This window comes from Gymnoscopelus braueri (genome assembly GCF_963280865.1).
Source record: "Gymnoscopelus braueri genome assembly, chromosome: 3".
NCBI classification, from domain to species: Eukaryota; Metazoa; Chordata; class Actinopteri; order Myctophiformes; family Myctophidae; genus Gymnoscopelus; species Gymnoscopelus braueri.
Genome location: NC_137612.1, coordinates 457,340 through 480,000, shown reverse-complemented (window position 1 = coordinate 480,000; position 22,661 = coordinate 457,340). Strand labels below are relative to the sequence as shown.

At 41.7% G+C, this 22,661-nt stretch overlaps 1 protein-coding gene across 4 annotated transcripts in view; it reads left to right on the top strand.

Moving 5' to 3' along the window:
- Nucleotides 1-21,464, top strand: part of LOC308080181 (deoxyribonuclease gamma-like) — a 22,305-nt gene extending 841 nt beyond the window's left edge. The window contains exons 2-11 of one of the 4 annotated variants that reach the window (XR_013932676.1): nt 5,729-5,814; nt 6,305-6,393; nt 8,015-8,101; nt 10,241-10,354; nt 10,916-11,027; nt 15,027-15,184; nt 15,464-15,560; nt 17,235-17,295; nt 17,949-20,910; nt 20,943-21,464. Coding sequence is in view for 3 of the 4 variants with exons in the window: in XM_080421956.1 (XP_080278082.1) it covers nt 5,734-5,814; nt 6,305-6,393; nt 8,015-8,101; nt 10,241-10,354; nt 10,916-11,027; nt 15,027-15,184; nt 15,464-15,560; nt 17,235-17,295; nt 17,949-18,109 (960 nt within the window). In the remaining variant the exon portion in view is untranslated. Of the gene's footprint in view, nt 1-5,728; nt 5,815-6,304; nt 6,394-8,014; nt 8,102-10,240; nt 10,355-10,915; nt 11,028-15,026; nt 15,185-15,463; nt 15,561-17,234; nt 17,296-17,699; nt 17,743-17,948 lie in introns of all 4 variants that reach the window. The other 3 variants (XM_080421957.1, XM_080421958.1, XM_080421956.1) reach the window with 3 other exon arrangements.
- Nucleotides 21,465-22,661: the final 1,197 nt, after the last annotated feature.

Genomic DNA, 22,661 nt, shown 5'->3' with positions numbered 1-22,661 from the left:
GTATCTTCATACATTTGCTTTGACATGAAAATTAAATCCTCTCTCCTCTCCTCTCCTCTCTGTGATACACCTAGATATACTGTGTGTGTGTGTGTGTGTGTGTGTGTGTGTGTGTGTGTGTGTGTGTGTGTGTGTGTGTGTGTGTGTGTGTGTGTGTGTGTGTGTGTGTGTGTGTGTGTGTGTGTGTGTGTGTGTGTGTGTGGCACAGGGTAGGGTGATCACTGGCATAAGTGTGAGGGAAAAAATTAAATATTTTAAAAAAAGTTTACTGATTTTGTCTACATACAAATTACATCCTGCACATAATTCAACATTAATTCAAAGTCTAATGATAAATATAATGATATCTTACATTACTACATACTTTATAATGATAAATTATGTCCTGATGTGAAAGAAAATATTTCTAAAGAAGAAAACATAAATAAATGTTATTACGTCTAGCTTATGGATAATCAATATCAGTTTGAAATATTGAATTTTGATGTGGTGTCATAATCAAACTTGATGTTGATATGACACTGACCTCTGACCTAGAGGTTCTCAGGGCTGCATTCTTTATCTGGTCTTTATCTGGTCTTTATCTGCTCTTTATCTGCTCTTTATCTGGTCTTTATCTGCTCGTTCATGCAAATGACTGACTTGTTACAAAGACAGGTATGTGTTATGGAATGAGTTACAATGAATGAGTTAAATAGGGAAGGTTAAGAGACCAGAATAAGGTCAACCATGGAAAGGAATAGATCAGGTTCTCAATCTTCTTTGAGCTCTGGACATATCTCTTTATTTTTCCTTTTTTTCCCCTTTTTTTTTTAATCCCACGATTTTGTAAACCATTTTTTCACCCAGTGCCTATTGCCTATGTAATCCTGGGCGCTACTCTCCCTCTGCCAGCCTAGGGAGAGCCCCAAACTGTGCTCATGCTTCCTTCAACACATGAGGAGTGAGCAGACCGCTTCTTATCACCTGACAGGGGGGAGTTTCCCCGGTAGGACGTAGCTTCTTATCACCTGACAGGGGGGAGTTTCCCCGGTAGGACGTAGCACGTGGAAGGAACGCGTTATTCCAACCAGTTCCTATCCCCTCCATCAGCCGCCCCGGCTGACCAGGGGGAGGCAGTATAGAGACCAGGATTACTGCATGTTTTTTGTGAGGGTACCTACCCATATCTCAGTTAAATAATGATCGATTGATTTAATCACCTCGAATTAACACATTAAATTAAGCCGGCCCCGTTAAGGGGCGGCCATAGCTGAGTGGTTAGTGAGCCCGCCTAGGGAGCCAGAGGCCCTGGTTGCCCCAGGTACGATTCCAGGCCAGGCCAGCAAATGTGTCGATGAAATGAAATGTGTCCCTGAGCAAGACTCTTAACCCCTAATTGCTCACAGGCCCTCATTGGAAACAAGACCGTAAGGACTTTCATGAACGGACCTGTTAAAGGAATATCCTTAATTATCATTATTTAATTTCAAGCTCCCCCCCACAACACGCCCATATCCCCCCTCCCAACACAACAGTGGTCCCCAGGTTGATCCTCAGTCAGGGTGGTGGTCCCTGGTTCATAATCAGTCAGGGTGGTGGTCCCTGGTTCATAATCAGTCAGGGTGGTGGTCCCTGGTTGATCCTCAGTCAGGGTGGTGGTCCTTGGTTGATCCTCAGTCAGGGTGGTGGTCCCTGGTCCCTGGTTGATCCTCAGTCAGAGTGGTGTAGGGAAGCAGAGAGGCGGGGCGGGGGGGTATCAACATACTGAGTTCCATTGGGTGGAGGGATATCCCCCCACTTTAGGGATGAAGAAAAAAGAAAAAGAAGAAAGCTACATCTACACTTCATGGAGTACAGAATGTAGAATATGGAGAATTAACCAAATGAATGTAACAAAAACACCCAAAAAAGTAACAAACCCAGGAAAAAACGCACATTTTCAAATGCTCTCTGCGTCCTTGGGGTGGTAATGAACAGTATGTTAATGAGCAGGTGTGAATGAACAGTATGTTAATGAGCAGATGTAGATGAACAGTATGTTAATGAGCAGGTGTAAATGAACAGTATGTTAATGAGCAGGTGTAAATGAACAGTATGTTAATGAGCAGGTGTAAATGAACAGTATGTTAATGAGCAGGTGTATATGAACAGTATGTTAATGAGCAGGTGTATATGAACAGTATGTTAATGAGCAGGTGTATATGAACAGTATGTTAATGAGCAGGTGTAGATGAACATTATGTTAATGAGCAGGTGTAGATGAACAGTATGTTAATGAGCAGGTGTAGATGAGCAGTATGTTAATGAGCAGGTGTATATGAACAGTATGTTAATGAGCAGGTGTAGATGAACAGTATGTTAATGAGCAGGTGTGAATGAACAGTATGTTAATGAGCAGGTGTGAATGAACAGTATGTTAATGAGCAGGTGTAGATGAACAGTATGTTAATGAGCAGGTGTAGATGAACAGTATGTTAATGAGCAGGTGTAAATGAACAGTATGTTAATGAGCAGGTGTAAATGAACAGTATGTTAATGAGCAGGTGTAAATGAACAGTATGTTAATGAGTAGGTGTAAATGAACAGTATGTTAATGAGCAGGTGTAGATGAACAGTATGTTAATGAGCAGGTGTGAATGAACAGTATGTTAATGAGCAGGTGTGAATGAACAGTATGTTAATGAGCAGGTGTAAATGAACAGTATGTTAATGAGCAGGTGTAAATGAACAGTATGTTAATGAGCAGGTGTAGATGAACAGTATGTTAATGAGCAGGTGTAGATGAACAGTATGTTAATGAGCAGGTGTTATTTGTATAGCACCTTTCATGACATGAAATGCAGCTCAAAGTGCTTTACAGAGCAAGAATACAATTACAGTTACAACCAATTTAACAATAAAGCAAAAAAAGAAAAGCAAAAGCATAAAACAACATTAAAATAGACAATACAGTGAGGACTTAAAAATCAACCAAAGAATCAGCTAAAAGCAAGAGTGAAGAAGTAGGTCGTAAGCTGTGCTTTAAAGATATCCCCAGAGGGTGCCTGTCTTAGGTGTAATGGGAGTTTATTCCACGCTGTCGGTCCGTAGAAGCAGAATGCTGCTTCACCGTATTTGTTATATGTCATTGTAGGCACCTCTAGCAGGTCAGCACTTGAAGACCTGAGGGGCCGGTTTGGAACATATCTCTCTAGGCAGTCATAGAGGTAGGAAGGTGCCAGACCATTTAGAGCTTTATAAACTACTAAAATAATTTAAAAATCAATCCTAAAAACAACCGGGAGCCAGTGTAGTAGAGAACTGGAGTGATATGTTCTCTCATCCTAGTTTTAGTTAAAATTCTGGCTGCCGCATTTTTAACAAGTTGTAATCTGTCAGTTGTTTTCTTTGGCAGGCCAGAGTAGAGTGCGTTGCAGTAATCAAGCCGAGAGAAAACAAAAGCGTGATAACATCAAATGATAACATCAGCGCTGCGAGTGTTTGGCAAATAATGATTTTTTTGGGGCACACACACACACACACACACACACACACACACACACACACACACACACACACACACACACACACACACACACACACAGGTATGTGTGAGCCTGCTGCAGCTTGTAAATGTCAGGATTATTATGTACATTGTTATTATTATTACCTCATCGACATGACAGGTAGTTAGATGTGAAATGATACACTAATACGTGTGTGTGTGTGTGTGTGTGTGTGTGTGTGTGTGTGTGTGTGTGTGTGTGTGTGTGTGTGTGTGTGTGTGTGTGTGTGTGTGTGTGTGTGTGTGTGTGTGTGTGTGTGTGTGTGTGTGTGTGTTGCTGGAAAATAGCGTTTGATCTAAAGCCCGCGATGCGACACACACACACACACACACACACACACACACACACACACACACACACACACACACACACACACACACACACACACACACACACACACACACACACACACACACACACTAGACTCTAGTGACTAGAGTATATACTTATAAAAGTTGCTGGTATTTTTTTTCTGTTGCTTTCAGACACTATGAAGGTAGCTTCATTGTCTCCGCCAGGCCGAAAGGCACAGCCGAGACTATGTTTTGCACCCTGTCTGTCCGTCCGTCTGCCCGTCCGTCCGTCCGTGTGTCTGTCGCCCCCTCCGTCTGTGAACAGCTAATCTACGGCACCGTTGGCATGATCGCAACGAAACTGTGCACACACACTCCCTGGATACCAGAGCAGAACTTTTGCCCCAAACCTTTCACATTTGCTTGTTATAGCGCCACCGGGAGGCCACTTTTAGCAAAACACATTTTTTTACAGAACTCCTACAGATTTTGTCCAAACATCCCGCAAATCAGTACACAGTATCTCTATAGTCGTTAAACGAAACGGGTCTTTCAGATCTTTCATATTCCATCCTGATTGGCTAAAATTGGCTTCCAAAGTTTGCAGGAGTGCTCCGTTTTGAACAAAATGCCTCAAATCATGAACACAGCGTGCAATTTCCGTGATATTTTGCACACACATCCCCACTAGGCCGAGGAAGAAATGCCACTTGAAATGTTTTAAATCAGCCTCATGGTGGCGCTATAATAGGCTGATTTGTTTTACCTAAAATTACACCAATCTGTGTAAAACTTTGTATGTGCACTCCCTAGAGGCCAAGGAAAAACCTTTGCCCTGCATTTTTCACATCTGCCTTTTACAGCGCCACCAGGAGGCCGACTTATGTAAAACACATTTTTGGATATTACCAAATTTCACGCAAATCGGTACACATGATCTCTATAGTCATGTGATCAAGACGGATCTGTTTGATTTTTCATATTCCATCCTGATTGGCTAAGATTGACATCTAAGGAGTGCAGGAGTGGCCCGTATTGAATAAAATTCAAACGCAGTTCTAACGCAGTTCTTTCAGACACGATGAAGGTAGCTTCATTCATTCTGTTCTTCATTCATTCTGTTCTTTCAGACACCATGAAGGTAGCTTCATTCATTCTGTTCTTCATTCTGTTCTTTCAGACACGATGAAGGTAGCTTCATTCATTCTATTCTTCATTCTGTTCTTTCAGACACCATGAAGGTAGCTTCATTCATTCTGTTCTTCATTCTGATCTTTCAGACACCATGAAGGTAGCTTCATTCATTCTGTTCTTCATTCATTCTGTTCTTTCAGACACCATGAAGGTAGCTTCATTCATTCTGTTCTTAATTCATTCTGTTCTTTCAGACACCATGAAGGTAGCTTCATTCATTCTGTTCTTCATTCATTCTGTTCTTTCAGACACCATGAAGGTAGCTTCATTCATTCTGTTCTTCATTCTGTTCTTTCAGACACCATGAAGGTAGCTTCATTCATTCTGTTCTTCATTCTGTTCTTTCAGACACCATGAAGGTAGCTTCATTCATTCTGTTCTTCATTCTGATCTTTCAGACACCATGAAGGTAGCTTCATTCATTCTGTTCTTCATTCATTCTGTTCTTTCAGACACCATGAAGGTAGCTTCATTCATTCTGTTCTTAATTCATTCTGTTCTTTCAGACACCATGAAGGTAGCTTCATTCATTCTGTTCTTCATTCATTCTGTTCTTTCAGACACCATGAAGGTAGCTTCATTCATTCTGTTCTTCATTCTGTTCTTTCAGACACCATGAAGGTAGCTTCATTCATTCTGTTCTTCATTCTGTTCTTTCAGACACCATGAAGGTAGCTTCATTCATTCTGTTCTTCATTCATTCTGTTCTTTCAGACACCATGAAGGTAGCTTCATTCAACATCCAGAAGTTTGGATTACACAAGGTTTCTGACGCAGATATTCTGAGTGTTCTGGTTAAGGTAAGCCACACCCCCATCCATCCATCCATCCATCCATCATATCATCTATTCCAGTAACTTTCTCCTGTCAAGGACCCCCAAAATTACATGTATTTGGCTGCGGACCCCCATCTGAAAAGGATTTGTTCTGAGAAGATCTGTGTTAAAAAAAATCTAAACTATTCAAAACATTTCAAATGATTTTTCAAAAATGTAAACAAAATAGCAAAATGTACAAGCTTGTGTATCTGATGTACGAGCTTGTAGATCTGCTATTTTTGAATAGCCAACTTCTAAAGGATAAAATGGTTAAAATGATTGTGATGCTGTATTAATTACTTTTGCTGATACTGGGACTCCACTCTGTCCTCCAATCAGATTAGATGTAAAGTTATAATGTATCCAACTCTGTCCTCCAATCAGATTAGATGTAAAGTTATAATGTATCCACTCTGTCATCCAATCAGATTAGATGTAAAGTTATAATGTATCCACTCTGTCATCCAATCAGATTATAAGTCGTTATGACATCATAGTGATCCTGGAGGTGGTGGACATCAGCGGAGAATCCATCAAAACCCTCCTGGATGCTCTGAACAGGTCTGTCTGTCTGTCTGTCTGTCTGTCTGTCTGTCTGTCTGTCTGTCTGTCTGTGGCACATCACACTACAACACAGTTATTTTTCAATAATATTTCTCAGTCATATCTCTATGGAGAATAACATTGGGTCTTAGAATTTTCTCATGTAAGAACTGTGGTCCAAACATAAACACATCCCAGTGCTATTGTCAGGGACGCAATCTGGGAACCCATCGTCAAATAAAAAGGAAAAACAGCGCCCCCAGTGTTTTTCACTTTTGCATTTGACTCTGGGGGGGGGGGGTAATTAACTAGACCTATACGCTGACTGGGTTTGGTCCATGCCCTCAGCCCTCCTCTTCCGGTGGTGCACCTATGTTTTCATTCCGACTAGAAAACATTTCTTCCACCACGGAACACTATGGGCCGCGCAGTGGCAACCAAAAGATATGACTCTTTTATGCTGAGGCTGAGGCACACAAACTGATTTAGCTCTGTTCATAAACTATTTACTCAGGAATGATGTTCAATATGAGCGGGTGGCTTAAAAGAGACATTTTGGCTGTTTTTGTTAGTCCGAGAGAGAGAGGGTAGAGGACCACGGTTCCATTTGGTTCCATCTGTACCCTCGCGGAGTTAAATTTAGATTGCGATGTAACGTTACCGTGCGGAGACAGACACCGGGGAGATCATTCTCACAGACAGACAACCACACCAGTTACCAACGGATATAACTCAACTGACACGGTATTTATAAACATACTTGTGTGGATTACGGAGACATTTTAATGACATCTTGATGAGCTGTGCACTACTTGTGTCAGTCCGGGCCGCGGACCATATGTTTCGCCTCGCAGACATAGAAAGTCCGTGGAGACTGGAGCGGCTTTGATTGGTTAAAGCGCGGCTTGCTTCAGGATCTAAGGCCTGCCCACTTGTAGGCCACTTGTAGGCCACTTGTAGGCCAGTGTGCAAACGTTCTGAACGACCGTCCTGACAGATTCAGATTGCGAAGCTCTGAATCTGTTCTTGAGAGATTATCAGGGAGGTGGCTCTGTATCGTTCATATTATGTATATAGATATTATATATATATATATATATATATAGATTATATATATTATATAATGTATATAGATATTGTCAGGGAGGCTCTGTATGGTTTATGATATAGTCAGTCACTCATTATTTGATACAGTCTGTTTCTGGAGAACATTTCATTCATTCGGTGGCGGTAACTAACGTCAGTCTAAAGTAAATACAGTAATAACTAACGTCAGTGTTTTCTCACTCAGTTGATGCTTCATCCATAAGAGTCAAACCGCCAGGATCACTGACTTATTTTTGAACACAGTTCTTTATGACGCTGACGATATTAAGCACGTCTTTACAGTATGTATATATATATATATATATATATATATATATATATATATATATATATATATATATACACACATTTATATATTAAACACGTCTATGGGAATTCAGAATGGGGAAAACGTGACCCAGGTATAGGATGTGTACATTACGTCAGACTTCGGTGCTCTATTGCTATCGGGGCTAATATATTCATCTGTCTGTCTGTCTGTCTGTCTGTCTGTCTGTCTGTCTGTCTGTCTGTCTGTCTGTCTGTCTGTCAGAGCCAATGGGAAGCATCACTACACTCTGAAGATCTCCTCTCGTCTGGGAAGGACTCGATACAAGGAGCAGTTCATGTTCCTGTACAGGTAAATATGATGTAATATATATATATATACATATATATATATATATATATATATATATATATATATATATATATATATATATATATATATATATATATATATATATATATATATATATATATATACTGTACATACAGGTAAATATGATGTAATATATATATATACATATATATATATATATATATATATATATATATATATATATATATATATATATATATACTGTACATACAGGTAAATATGATGTAATATATATATATACATATATATATACATATATCTATATATATATATATATATATATATATATATATATATATATATATATATATATATACTGTACATACAGGTAAATATGATGTAATAATAATTAAAAAAAGGAGTAGAGGTCAGGGAGGTGCAGAAGGAGTAGAGGTCAGGGAGGTGCAGAGGTCAGGGAGGTGCAGAAGGAGTAGGGGTCAGGGAGGTACAGAAGGAGTAGAGGTCAGGGAGGTGCAGAAGGAGTAGGGGTCAGGGAGGTACAGAAGGAGTAGAGGTCAGGGAGGTGCAGAAGGAGTAGAGGTCAGGGAGGTACAGAAGGAGTAGAGGTCAGAGAGGTACAGAAGGAGTAGAGGTCAGGGAGGTGCAGAAGGAGTAGAGGTCAGGGAGGTGCAGAAGGAGTAGAGGTCAGGGAGGTGCAGAAGGAGTAGAGGTCAGAGAGGTACAGAAGGAGTAGAGGTCAGGGAGGTACAGAAGGAGTAGAGGTCAGGGAGGTGCAGAAGGAGTAGAGGTCAGGGAGGTGCAGAAGGAGTAGAGGTCAGGGAGGTACAGAAGGAGTAGAGGTCAGGGAGGTGCAGAAGGAGTAGAGGTCAGGGAGGTACAGAAGGAGTAGAGGTCAGGGAGGTACAGAAGGAGTAGAGGTCAGGGAGGTACAGAAGGAGTAGAGGTCAGGGAGGTGCAGAAGGAGTAGAGGTCAGGGAGGTGCAGAAGGAGTAGAGGTCAGGGAGGTGCAGAAGGAGTAGAGGTCAGGGAGGTGCAGAAGGAGTAGAGGTCAGGGAGGTGCAGAGGTCAGGGAGGTGCAGAAGGAGTAGAGGTCAGGGAGGTGCAGAGGTCAGGGAGGTGCAGAAGGAGTAGAGGTCAGGGAGGTGCAGAGGTCAGGGAGGTGCAGAAGGAGTAGAGGTCAGGGAGGTACAGAAGGAGTAGAGGTCAGGGAGGTGCAGAGGTCAGGGAGGTACAGAAGGAGTAGAGGTCAGGGAGGTACAGAAGGAGTAGAGGTCAGGGAGGTGCAGAGGTCAGGGAGGTGCAGAAGGAGTAGAGGTCAGGGAGGTGCAGAGGTCAGGGAGGTACAGAAGGAGTAGAGGTCAGGGAGGTGCAGAAGGAGTAGAGGTCAGGGAGGTACAGAAGGAGTAGAGGTCAGGGAGGTGCAGAGGTCAGGGAGGTGCAGAAGGAGTAGAGGTCAGGGAGGTGCAGAGGTCAGGGAGGTACAGAAGGAGTAGAGGTCAGGGAGGTACAGAAGGAGTAGAGGTCAGGGAGGTACAGAAGGAGTAGAGGTCAGGGAGGTGCAGAGGTCAGGGAGGTGCAGAAGGAGTAGAGGTCAGGGAGGTGCAGAGGTCAGGGAGGTGCAGAAGGAGTAGAGGTCAGGGAGGTACAGAAGGAGTAGAGGTCAGGGAGGTACAGAAGGAGTAGAGGTCAGGGAGGTGCAGAAGGAGTAGAGGTCAGGGAGGTACAGAAGGAGTAGAGGTCAGGGAGGTACAGAAGGAGTAGAGGTCAGGGAGGTACAGAAGGAGTAGAGGTCAGGGAGGTGCAGAAGGAGTAGAGGTCAGGGAGGTGCAGAAGACAGGGAGCAGGCTTTTTGTGGAATATAATGACAGTAAAATGAAGATTCCCATGTTGGGTATTATTGCTATGCTGTAACGTTATAATATAATGTGGCTAAAGGTGTTATTATATTAATAATATTATATTAGAGTAAGAGACTTAAGAGAGGCAGTATGTGCTGATGATGTGCTGATGATATCATCTAATCATATCCACGCTGCATACCGTATCATCATATTTGTGAGATTTAGTTCAATATTATTATTGATACTAAATATTTAATATTTTGTGTGTGTGTGTGTGTGTGTGCGTGTGCGTGTGCGTGTGCGTGTGTGTGTGTAGGGATGACCTGGTGGATCTTGTTGGCTCCTATCAGTTTGATGACGAAAAAACATCCAAAGAAGACGTGTTCGCCAGAGACCCGTACATCCTCAGATTCAGATGTCTCAATACTGTGTGTGTGTGTGTGTGTGTGTGTGTGTGTGTGTGTGTGTGTGTGTGTGTGTGTGTGTGTGTGTGTGTGTGTGTGTGTGTGTGTGTGTGTGTGTGTGTGTGTGTGTGTGTGTGTGTGTGTGTGTGTGTGTGTGTGCGCGCGCGCAGTATATACATTATGTACAGTATGCATGCTTCCAAATGCCATCGCAACCTAGTCAGAGGTATCAAGTACATTAAATAGCATGTGAATGCTTAAAGTACCAAAAGTAAAAGTAATAAAATGTTTGAAAATAGCAGAAGTAATTAGTAACTAAAGTTTTCAAATAATTGTAGTGGAGTAAAAGTACAATATTTGCCTCTGAGATGTAGTGGAGTAAAAGTATAGACAATTGGAAAAACTCCAGTAAAGTAAAAATGCCTAAAAAAAAATCTTAAGTACAGTACTTGAGTACATGTACTTACTTACTTTACACCACTGCTTTCTGTCATCTGTCTGTCTGTCTGTCTGTCTGTCTGTCTGTCTGTCTGTCTGTCTGTCTGTCTGTCTGTCTGTCTGTCTGTCTGTCTGTCTGTCCGTCCAGTCCTGAAGGACCTGGTCCTGATCCCGGTCCACACTAAACCTGAGGACTCAGAGAAGGAGTTGGATGAGCTTTACGACGTCTTCCTGGACATCAAGAAGAAATGGAAGACAGACGTAAGGAACCTTACATGTCAATACAGACGTTCTGCTCTCTGATCCTTTAGAACACTGCTTCTCAAAATGGGGTCCGGGGACCCACAGGGGTCCTTAAGGGGGTTTCAGGGGGTTCCCAGCTAATAATATATACAATCAGTGGCGTAACGGAGGGGTAGCAAGCGACTCAACGCACGACTCAACCCGCAAACCCACGAGCGACCATAAATGGTCGCTCGTGGGTTTGCGACCATATGGGTTTGCGACCATAAATCTCCCGCAAATGCCGACCAGGCGATCAAATTGTGGATTTGCGGGAGAACGGTTCCTATTCACTTCTCATTACTCAGATCCGGTCTAGAGCCCGCCTACTGTCTGGGTTTGAACTCATGAGGCTCACACAGACCGGATCTGCAACCTTCTTTGTTCTCATTCGTCGCTGAACTGTCAATCTGACAAAATGAATTCATGTCATTCGCTGTGGGAGGAGTGGGCGTCTAAAAGTGACCAACCACTAGTCTTGGATGCAGAGAGAGACAGAGAGAAAAAAAATACACACAGTACTCAAGGAATTACCCGTGTCTAAAATGATAACTTTTGCCCGTTGCACTGTATGTAATCTCTCAAGAACAGATTCTGCTCTGCGTTTGAATCTGTCGGGGGGGTTCGTCATATCGCGTACGCACTGGCCTACAAGTGGGCGTGCCTTCAGATCAGGAAGCAGGCCGCGCTTTACCCAATCAAATGTAGTGGGTGGGATTTACGTGTCCGCCGATCCTTCCCCACTCAAAACAAACCGAAACTCATTTAACAATAGCGTCCTCGGAGCCGACAAAACCACGGAAAGATATTCACATTTTAACTTGTTCATCATAGAAACAAGTGGGCTTATAACCAAAACCATCCATGTTCTCTGGGAAAAGTGGTGTTAGTGTTCTGTGTAGAAATATTGTTAGTGGGAATGAAAACATAGTCGCACCATCGGAAGTGGAGCGCTGAGGGCAGACCAAAACCCAGGTTTCCTTGCGCACGTGTGCTACGTCGACTTCCTCCCAGAGCCAACTGAGATAGTAAAAAAAAGCAGAGGGCGCTGTTTTTCCTTTTCATTTGGCGATGGGTTCCCAGATTGCACTGTATGTAACAGTAACTTCTCTCATCTCACTGTATGTAACAGTGTCTTCTCTCATCTCACTGTATGTAACAGTAACTTCTCTCAGCTCACTGTATGTAACAGTAACTTCTCTCAGCTCACTGTATGTAACAGTGACTTCTCTCAGCTCACTGTATGTAACAGTGTCTTCTCTCATCTCACTGTATGTAACAGTAACTTCTCTCAGCTCACTGTATGTAACAGTAACTTCTCTCAGCTCACTGTATGTAACAGTGTCTTCTCTCATCTCACTGTATGTAACAGTAACTTCTCTCAGCTCACTGTATGTAACAGTAACTTCTCTCAGCTCACTGTATGTAACAGTGTCTTCTCTCATCTCACTGTATGTAACAGTAACTTCTCTCAGCTCACTGTATGTAACAGTAACTTCTCTCAGCTCACTGTATGTAACAGTGACTTCTCTCAGCTCACTGTATGTAACAGTGACTTCTCTCATCTCACTGTATGTAACAGTGACTTCTCTCAGCTCACTGTATGTAACAGTGACTTCTCTCATCTCACTGTATGTAACAGTGACTTCTCTCATCTCACTGTATGTAACAGTAACTTCTCTCAGCTCACTGTATGTAACAGTGACTTCTCTCAGCTCACTGTATGTAACAGTGACTTCTCTCATCTCACTGTATGTAACAGTGACTTCTCTCAGCTCACTGTATGTAACAGTGACTTCTCTCATCTCACTGTATGTAACAGTGACTTCTCTCAGCTCACTGTATGTAACAGTGACTTCTCTCATCTCACTGTATGTAACAGTGACTTCTCTCAGCTCACTGTATGTAACAGTGACTTCTCTCATCTCACTTTATTGTGGATGCTCCACAATAAAGGTCTGTGTGCCTGGGCCCTACGTTCTCTTGTTCTTTATGTTCTAGAACATGATACTTATCTGTCTTTTGTGTAGTAGAATCTGGGTTGAACATGATTCGTGGAGCTGCCTCTGGTGTTATGATCGTGGACTTCATTAACGTTTTGGAAGTATTTTGACAAATACAGGGGGATCCCAATGTTGTGGTGTATCTTGAAGACCAGGCCCATTGTAAGTTGCTGTACTCTGTCCTCAACCCTGAGCCATCCAATCCTAGCAAAATGAGCAGGGGTTAGATGGGTTTTGTGATTGAGGCCAAGAAGTAGCCTTACTAGTTTGTTTTGGGATGTTTGGAGCCTTGTTTTTAAGGCCTTGGTGGTGTTGTGTTATATGAGGAGCATGCATAATCGTAATGACCTTGTATGAGGGCCCCTGCAAGAATCTTCAAAGTATTCTTACTGACTAGACGGCCAATCCTATACAAAAAGCGTGTTCTTTGGTTGACCTTTTTGATCACTCTTTCGGCCATTTTGTCACCGTAGAGGTTTGCCTCCAAGATGGAACCCAGGTAGGTCATTTCCTCCTTTCTTGTGATAACATCATCACCCGCTTTGATCGTGAAACTCTCAGCCTTGCTAAGGTTAGTACTGGACCCAAAGAGGATGGATTCAGTTTTACCCAGGTGTAATGATAGTTTGTTGTCGGAGAGCCAGATACGGATCGTGTAGAGTTCAGAGCTGAGAGTTTTCTCAACCTGCAGCCTGTCCCTGTCCGAGACCAGCAGGGCCGAGTCATCTGCGAACAGGAACAGTTTGCAGTCGCAAGCTGAAGACATATCGTTCACATATATCAGGAACAGTAAAGGTCCTAGTATACTTCCTTGCGGAACACCACAAGTCACTGGGAGGGGAGGGGAGGGGACTGGGTGCCGTTTACTTCCACCACTTGTTCCCTCCCTTCCAGATAGGATCTCATCCAGCTCACCGACATATCATCAAAACCTATTGCTTTAAGCTTATCGATCATAATTGGGTAATTAACGGTGTCAAAGGCCTTCTGGAGGTCCAGCATGACCATGCCGCAAAATTTGCCATTCTCGACCTCTTGTTTCGTTCAAATAGAGAAGGCATGTGTCAGTGGAGTGTTTTTTTCTGAAACCAGATTGGAATTTGTAAATTAGATTTTTCTCCGCAAGATACTTATCGACCTGTTCATAGATATTTTTTTCCATGACTTTCGAGATGGAGCTAAGAGTAGAAATAGGACGGTAGTTGCCAGGGTCTAATTGCTTTCCTTTTTTGTACAGAGGGGTCACCCTTGCTTTTTTGAAGTCATTAGGGACCCGTCCCTGTTTGATGGAGAGGTTTATTATGTGAGTAATGATTGGAGCAAATGGAGGCGGCTGAGTCTTTTAGAAATTTGGTGGGGATATTGTCGAGACCTTTGGCTCTGTTGTAAAACATGATAAGGTTTTATGGTTCTGTGTTGTAGAACATGATAAGGTTCTGTGGTTCTGTGTTGTAGAACATGATAAGGTTTTATGGTTCTGTGTTGTAGAACATGATAAGTTTCTGTGGTTCTATGTTGTATAACATGATACGGTTCTGTGGTTCTATGTTGTAGAACATGATAAGGTTCTGTGGTTCTGTGTTGTAGAACATGATAAGTTTCTGTGGTTCTATGTTGTATAACATGATACGGTTCTGTGGTTCTATGTTGTAGAACATGATAAGGTTCTGTGGTTCTGTGTTGTAGAACATGATAAGGTTCTATGGTTCTATGTTGTATAACATGATACGGTTCTGTGGTTCTATGTTGTAGAACATGATACGGTTCTGTGGTTCTGTGTTTTATAACATGATAAGGTTATATGGTTCTATGTTGTAGAACATGATAAGGTTTTATGGTTCTATGTTGTAGAACATGATAAGGTTCTGTGGTTCTATGCTGTAGAACATGATACAGTTCTGTGGTTCTGTGTTGTAGAACATGATAAGGTTCTATGTTGTAGAACATGATAAGGTTCTATGGCTCTGTGTTTTAGAACGTGATGATCCTGGGGGACTTCAACGCTGACGGTTCCTACGTCTCTAAGAAAGACATGAAGGACATCCGTATCCGCAGCGACAAGAACTTCCACTGGCTGATCGCAGACGATGTGGACACGACCGCCAGCACCAAGAACGACCACACTTATGACAGGTAACGCACGCACGCACGCACGCACGCATACACACATAATATACTTTGTATTGCTATACTTGTGAGGATATCAACATTTTAGGACACGATTTTATGAATTGCATGCAATGCATTTTTCTTTTAAGTTGGCATTTTAACCGTAAGCCTAAAGCCGAAATATAGATCAGATCTCTCTAGGATAGTAATCTATGTGACATTTTTATATTATATTCTATATGGTCTCGTCTCTATAGAGATGACATGTTTATATTATATTCTATATATATATATATTATACAGGATAGTGGTCTATGGAGATGACATGCTGGAAGCCATGGTACCAAACTCTGCCAAACCCTTCAACTTCCAGCAAGCCTACAGACTGACCCAGGAGCAGGTATGTAACATAATGTATGTGTGTATCATTACATCATGTATGTAACATGTGTGTAGCATGATTTACATCATTGTAACATGATGTATATCATTACATCATGTATGTAACATGATGTATTGATGTAACATAAGAATTTTCAGGAAATAGAAGAAAAACACATAATATGCCTTTAAAACAACACAATAATATGTGTGTGTGCGTCTGTCCGTCCGTCCGTCCGTCCGTCCCTAATCTCCGGCACCGTTGGCCGGATCTGGACACACACGCCCTGGATGCCAGAGCAGAACCTCTGCCTCAAAATCTTCAGATTGGCCTGTTATAGCGCCACCAGCAGGCCGATTTTTGCAAAACATTTTTTTAATATCACTCCTACAGAGTCCAAACATCACGCAAATCGGTACACAGTATCTTTATAGTCATGTGATCAAGACAGAACTGTTGCAGGAGTGCTCCGTTTTGAACAAAATGCCTCAAATAATGAACCCAGCGTGAGATTGCCATGAAACTTTGCACGCACTTTCCCACTAGGCCAAGGAAGAATGCCACCCTTTTTACATTGTCCTGTTATAGCGCCACCAGCAGGCCGATTTTTGCACATCCTGATTGACCTTTTTCGGTTGATCGATTGATACTTTATTAACAGTTTGCAAAACAAGGCACGGTGGCACAGATTTATATAAAAGAATGCTAAAAGGATTAAACCGAGGTAAGCCCAGGGCTTGTTTCCATTAAGGTCCTATGTATTCAATTCATCGGTGCCAGAGTGTTATTAAAAAAGTGACGTTGAGTGCCAGAGATCTCACCGTTTGTAACGCTGCGCTGTTTACAGCTGTAGACGCCACGACCAGCGCCCGATTGTAAACAATATATGCGTGCAGGATGGTGGATGGTCCTGGCTAACGCCTGGAACAATAACATCTCTCACGCCAGTCGCCACGGCGGAGTGATCGCGGATCGAAAATGACTTGTTTTCCCCACTGTAAAAAGTTAAGGAAATATGACATATTTTAGCAAGGAGATAGAATGGGAGCGGACGGGAGCCAGGTGATCCATCTGTCCCTTCCTTCTCAGAGTCACCGTGGGTGATTCCAGAGCTGTTAAAGGGTGTTCAATAGCACTGATCTATAAACCCTCACACAGACGTAAAGGGTGTTAAATAACACTGATCTATAAACCCTCACACAGACATAAAGGCTGTTAAATAACACTGATTTATAAACCCTCACACAGACATAAAGGCTGTTAAATAACACTGATCTATAAACCCTCACACAGACATGAAGGCTGTTAAATAACACTGATCTATAAACCCACACACAGACGTAAAGGGTGTTAAATAACACTGATCTATTAAAGACAATAAAAAGGTTGAAATATGACAGCGATGATATACAACTAGGAATTCATAGAGCTCAGACCATCGTGGTTTAAAATGTGTTTTAAATGTGTTATAATATATAATATATGTAATGTGTATAAATGTGTTATAATATATAATATATGTAATGTGTATAAATGTGTTATAATATATAATATATGTAATGTGTATAAATGTGTTATAATATATAATATATGTAATGTGTATAAATGTGTTATAATATATAATATATGTAATGTGTATCATTTATTAATCACATGTATGTTTAATGAATGAATGAATCATCCATCCATCAGGCCCTGAAGGTGAGCGATCATTACCCAGTGGAGGTGGAGCTGAAATCCAGAGAAGAAGACGGTAATGAACATTATCATCGTTATCAATAAAATAAACAAAAAAGCTAATCCCACCCAGTGTGAAGTAAGCGGTGCCTTTGATTGGTTCATTTCATTAAAGGAATAGTTCACCCAAAAATGTCTTATTTTCCATCAATCACTCACCCAAGCCCCCAGAACCCAGTGGTTGCATTGAAGCGCATTGGACATGCTGGCCATTCATAGGTACTGCAACTCAAAACGGCTGGGGCCACTGTACATGAACAAGGAAAACGGTTTCGACCAATGGGCTCGACTCACGAGCTTGCGCATGAGCTTGTGCACGGTTCAGTGATTGATAGAAAATAATACATGTTTTTGGTGAACTATTCCTTTAAGCTACTATGAGCTATGAAGTGTTGAATCCCTGTCCATTCATTTCAATAGGCTGCTCCACAGCGCCCCCCAGGTGTTGAAGTAAGCAGTGCAGGTATAGCAGTGGGGCCAAATGTTGGTTGCTGCTATAGTGTGTGTGTGTGTGTGTGTGTGTGTGTGTGTGTGTGTGTGTGTGTGTGTGTGTGTGTGTGTGTGTGTGTGTGTGTGTGTGTGTGTGTGTGTGTGTGTGTGTGTGTGTGTGTGTGTGTGTGTGTGTGTTATAAAGCATCGTTGGACATTTCTTTCTCTCTGTGGGTCCAGGTGTGGAGGGTTCTGACGCGGCGGTCTCGGTGGGCCGCTCTGTGCTGGTCCCAGAAGAACTGGTGGCGCTGAAGAGAGGAAACCTTCTGTTGGAGAGAGAGAAGCTCAACCTGGAGATCCAGATGTTGAGGATGAAGGTGGCCAAGCTGGGTGTCAAGTAGATGTAGAACCCCGAACCCTAATGACCCTAATAACCTATAACCTAACCCTAACCCTAACTAACCCTAATACCCCTAATAACTACCCTAACTAACCCTAACCCTAACCCTAACTAACCCTAATACCCCTAATAACTACCCTAACTAACCCTAACCCTAATAACCCTAATAGCCCTAACAACCCTAATAACTACCCTTACTAACCCTAACCCTATATAGCCTAGTAACCAAATCAAATGGAAATGAGATTTCCGGAGGGGGGTTTACCAGGCTAAACCCTATATAACCCTCAGACTCCTCCACATGGAGGGGGGTTTACCAGGCTAAACCCTATATAACCCTCAGACTCCTCCACATGGAGGGGGGTTTACCAGGCTAAACCCTATATAACCCTCAGACTCCTCCACATGGAGGGGGGTTTACCAGGCTAAACCCTATATCAATTCAACAGATGTACTCAACTGGAATGTTTAAAACCCAAAGAGAGAACAGATAGAACTGAAAAACACATCAAGTGTTTTGTTCAATATTCTCCTCTGGGTCACCACTTTGAAAAATTGATCAGGAGGCATTGGCACATTTTAAACTCTGACCCTATTCTTGGCAAGTCTTTTACAGTCCCTCCCCGCATTGTGTATAAAAGACCACCAAATTTGAGGAACCTACTGGTTAGGTCACACTTACATCAGGCAACTCCCACACATTTTCTTAGTAACATTCCAGATGGCAATTACAAATGCGGCAGATGCGCTCAATGCAGTTTTACTTATAAATGTCACACTTTTAATCACCCTGTTACAGGTAAATGTTTTAAGATCAGAGGCGTCATCAGTTGCACTACACCCAATATCATCTACATGATCAAATGTGTATGTGGGCTTGCTTATATTGGCAAAACATTAAGACCCCTGAAAACGAGGATCTCAGAACACAGGAGTGACATTAGAACTAAGGATTTTAGAAATCCAGTGGCAGTACATTTTCATAAAGCCCAACACTGCATCTCTTCATTGAAATATATAGGCATTGAGCGTGTCACATTGACACCCAGAGGGGGAGACATTGATTGTTTACTCCTCAAAAGGGAAGCTTTTTGGATTTCCACTTTGGACACAGTGAAAAGAGGTCTAAATGAATCTTTTGATATCAGGCCATTTCTGTAAACCCCCCTATTAGGCCTATTTATATATCTTAGGTTCCCCTCTTCTGATTTTACCTGGGTATTTACCTCTTAGTACTTTTTAATATTCTTAATGTTGAATTATCTGCCATTGCCTAGAAGGCCTTATAATATTTGTATGTGTTTGTGGTGCAGTGACTTACTTTCTCCTTTCTCTTTTTGTGATCTTCAGGGTGCCGGTGACAGGATTTCCTTCCTCCTGGTGCAGCAGTATAGGACATGTTTTTTATTGATAATTACAGGGATCTTGAGCCTTGGCCTGCATTAGTTGTTCTCTTGTTCCCTTATACAATCGTTTAGCCTGTACTTGTTTTCTGTCTATTAGTGTTTTTACACACCTTCAGAACACCTGTAATAGAGTACGCTCCTAGAGCTGACGTTGTTTTGTTTATCTCCCTGAGATTATTATGATACTTTTGTTGAGGGATTTAGTGGCGATCCCCCCTATTATTTAGACCTTGTTTAAACCATTACTATCTCATGTCCTATGCTGCAGCATGTCACTGTGTTCCCCCCTTTGTTCTTTGTTCTTTGAGTACCTATTCTATACATTTATAACTAAATGTATTAATCTTGGGAAACTTTAAATGTATTTTTGTTTATTGCTATTCTTGGATCTTGGGATGGGTACACACTGTTTATCTTCAGATATTCTTGTCTTTATGTATTAGCCAACCTCCTGATTGAGTTGGCTGCATGTGACCTCACTTGCCCTATTGGGGGAGCCTATCATTGCATAGTAGTACCTATAAAAACCTCTGTGTATGCCCTTTTCCACTATATATGTCCTGATGAAGGCCTGAACAGGCCGAAACGTTGACGAGCAATACATTCTGGAGCTTTTTGCATCTACCAGTGTGCAGACTTTATTCTTTTTCATTATACTTTGTTTGTCTAAGCACCTGGACTAACGGATGTGCGCGCACTATTCTTCATATAAACCCTATATAACCCTCAGACTCCTCCACATGGAGGGGGGGTGTACCAGGCTAAACCCTATATAACCCTCAGACTCCTCCACATGGAGGGGGGGTTTACCAGGCTAAACCCTATATAACTCTCAGACTCCTCCACATGGAGGGGGGGTGTACCAGGCTAAACCCTATATAACTCTCAGACTCCTCCACATGGAGGGGGGGTTTACCAGGCTAAACCCTATATAACTCTCAGACTCCTCCACATGGAGGGGGGGTGTACCAGGCTAAACCCTATATAACTCTCAGACTCCTCCACATGGAGGGGGGGTGTACCAGGCTAAACCCTATATAACCCTCAGACTCCTCCACATGGAGGGGGGGTTTACCAGGCTAAACCCTATATAACTCTCAGACTCCTCCACATGGAGGGGGGGTGTACCAGGCTAAACCCTATATAACTCTCAGACTCCTCCACACCCACTCGCCGCGTTTCCAGCTTGTAGATCTGCTACTTTTGAGGCTTTTGTTTGACGCTGTAGTTTGATCAAGAAGGAATTAAATTACGAAAAAACACAAAAAGTTAGAATATGGAGATTAGAGTTTTCTGCCCGACAACTAATTATAGATTAGAACTCTTCAAAGCTTGAAAAGCCCCTGAATGTGTGTGGATTGAAACAAAACAATATTATATTATATTACTACTTCTAGTATACTTATTATACTCTATTACTACTTCTAGTACCTACTACTTATTATACTCTATTACTACTTCTAGTACCTACTACTTCTTTTGAAATGTATAAAGTTGTTCTTTTTTTAAATGGTGTGTCGGGAAAATAATTGTTACTTCAGTTACAGTAAGAAAACTCTCAGGAATTAAAATATACTAGAGCTAAGGAAGTAAATATAATAGAGCTAAGGAATTAAAATATACTAGAGCTAAGGAATTAAAATATACCAGAGCTAAGGAAGTAAATATACTAGAGCTAAGGAAGTAAATATACTAGAGCTAAGGAAGTAAAATATACCAGAGCTAAGGAAGTAAAATATACTAGAGCTAAGGAATTAAAATATACTAGAGCTAAGGAAGTAAAATAAATGAACCATGGAAGCAAAAGAATAACAAAGTACCAAAGCTAAAAATGTATTTTCATGTCCAAATGTATTTGAATTGTATCTACTTATTGTATCGACTGCATTCCTTAAAAACTGACTGAAACTTTGTTCTGTAGTGATAAATAAATAAAGTTGTTGTTGTTGCTCCTGTGGTTCATCATTACCTCCACACTCTGAGCTTTGAGATGCATTGTGAATGTATTAAAAAGTGGATAATAGTGCCCTCTGGTGGGTGATCTACCAAGTCATTTAGTAATGTGCGTTGGTTTTATTTATTGTAGCGTTATTATTATTATTATTACTTTTATAATAACTTATTATATAAATGTATTATAACTTGTTTATTATTCATTGTTCTTTTATCTGTATAATTTATAAATTATTCATTATTGTATCTGTATAATAACTTATACATTATTAATCATTATTTTATCTGTGTAATAACTTTCTTAAACAGATGAGACAAATGGCAAAATCAACTGAGCAAGAGCTAAAACAAATAAGAGCTAAAACAAATAAGTGTATCGACTAAACAAGATCCAATAAAACAATACAACAATAAAGCAAGAGTTCGTACAACTAGTTAACAACAATTAGGCAAGGCGAAGAGGAAGGTTAGTGTTTCCTGAAGAGGTGGGTTTTCAGCCTGCGGCGAAAGATGGGCAGTGACTCTGCTGTCCTGACATCAGTGACTCTGCTGTCCTGACATCAGTGGGGAGTTCATTTCACCACTGTGGGGCCAGAACAGAAAAAAGTTGTGACCGTGTAGATCGGCCAGAAGGACCCTCGAGTGACGAGGCAATCAGTCGCCCCGAGGTGGCAGACCGAAGTGGTCGGGCAGGGGTGTAAGCATCAACCATAACCCGGAGGTAAGAAGGAGCCGTTCCTTTCACTGCCCTATAGGCTAGCACCAGGGTTTTAAACTGGATGTGTCCAGGGTCACATTACAGTCATTTAGCAGACACTTTTATCCAAAGCGACTTACAATAGGTGCATTCAACATAGGTAGGGAACGAAAACTACTAATAACCAGAAGTCTTAAGTGCATTTTCTGCAAAAACGAGCAACCAAGAGTATACCTAGCGCTAAGGTAAAAGTGCAATATATCAGCTACCTATTTCCTTAAACGGATGAGACAAAATAGCAAAATCAAATGAGCAAGAGCTAAAACAAATAAGTGTATCGACTAAACAAGATCCAATACAACAATAAAACAAGCGTTCGTACAACTAGTTAACAACAAGTAGGCCAGCCAAAGAGGAAGGGTAGTGTTTCCTGAAGAGGTGGGTTTTCAGCCTGCGGCGAAAGATGGGCAGTGACTCTGCTGTCCTGACATCAGTGG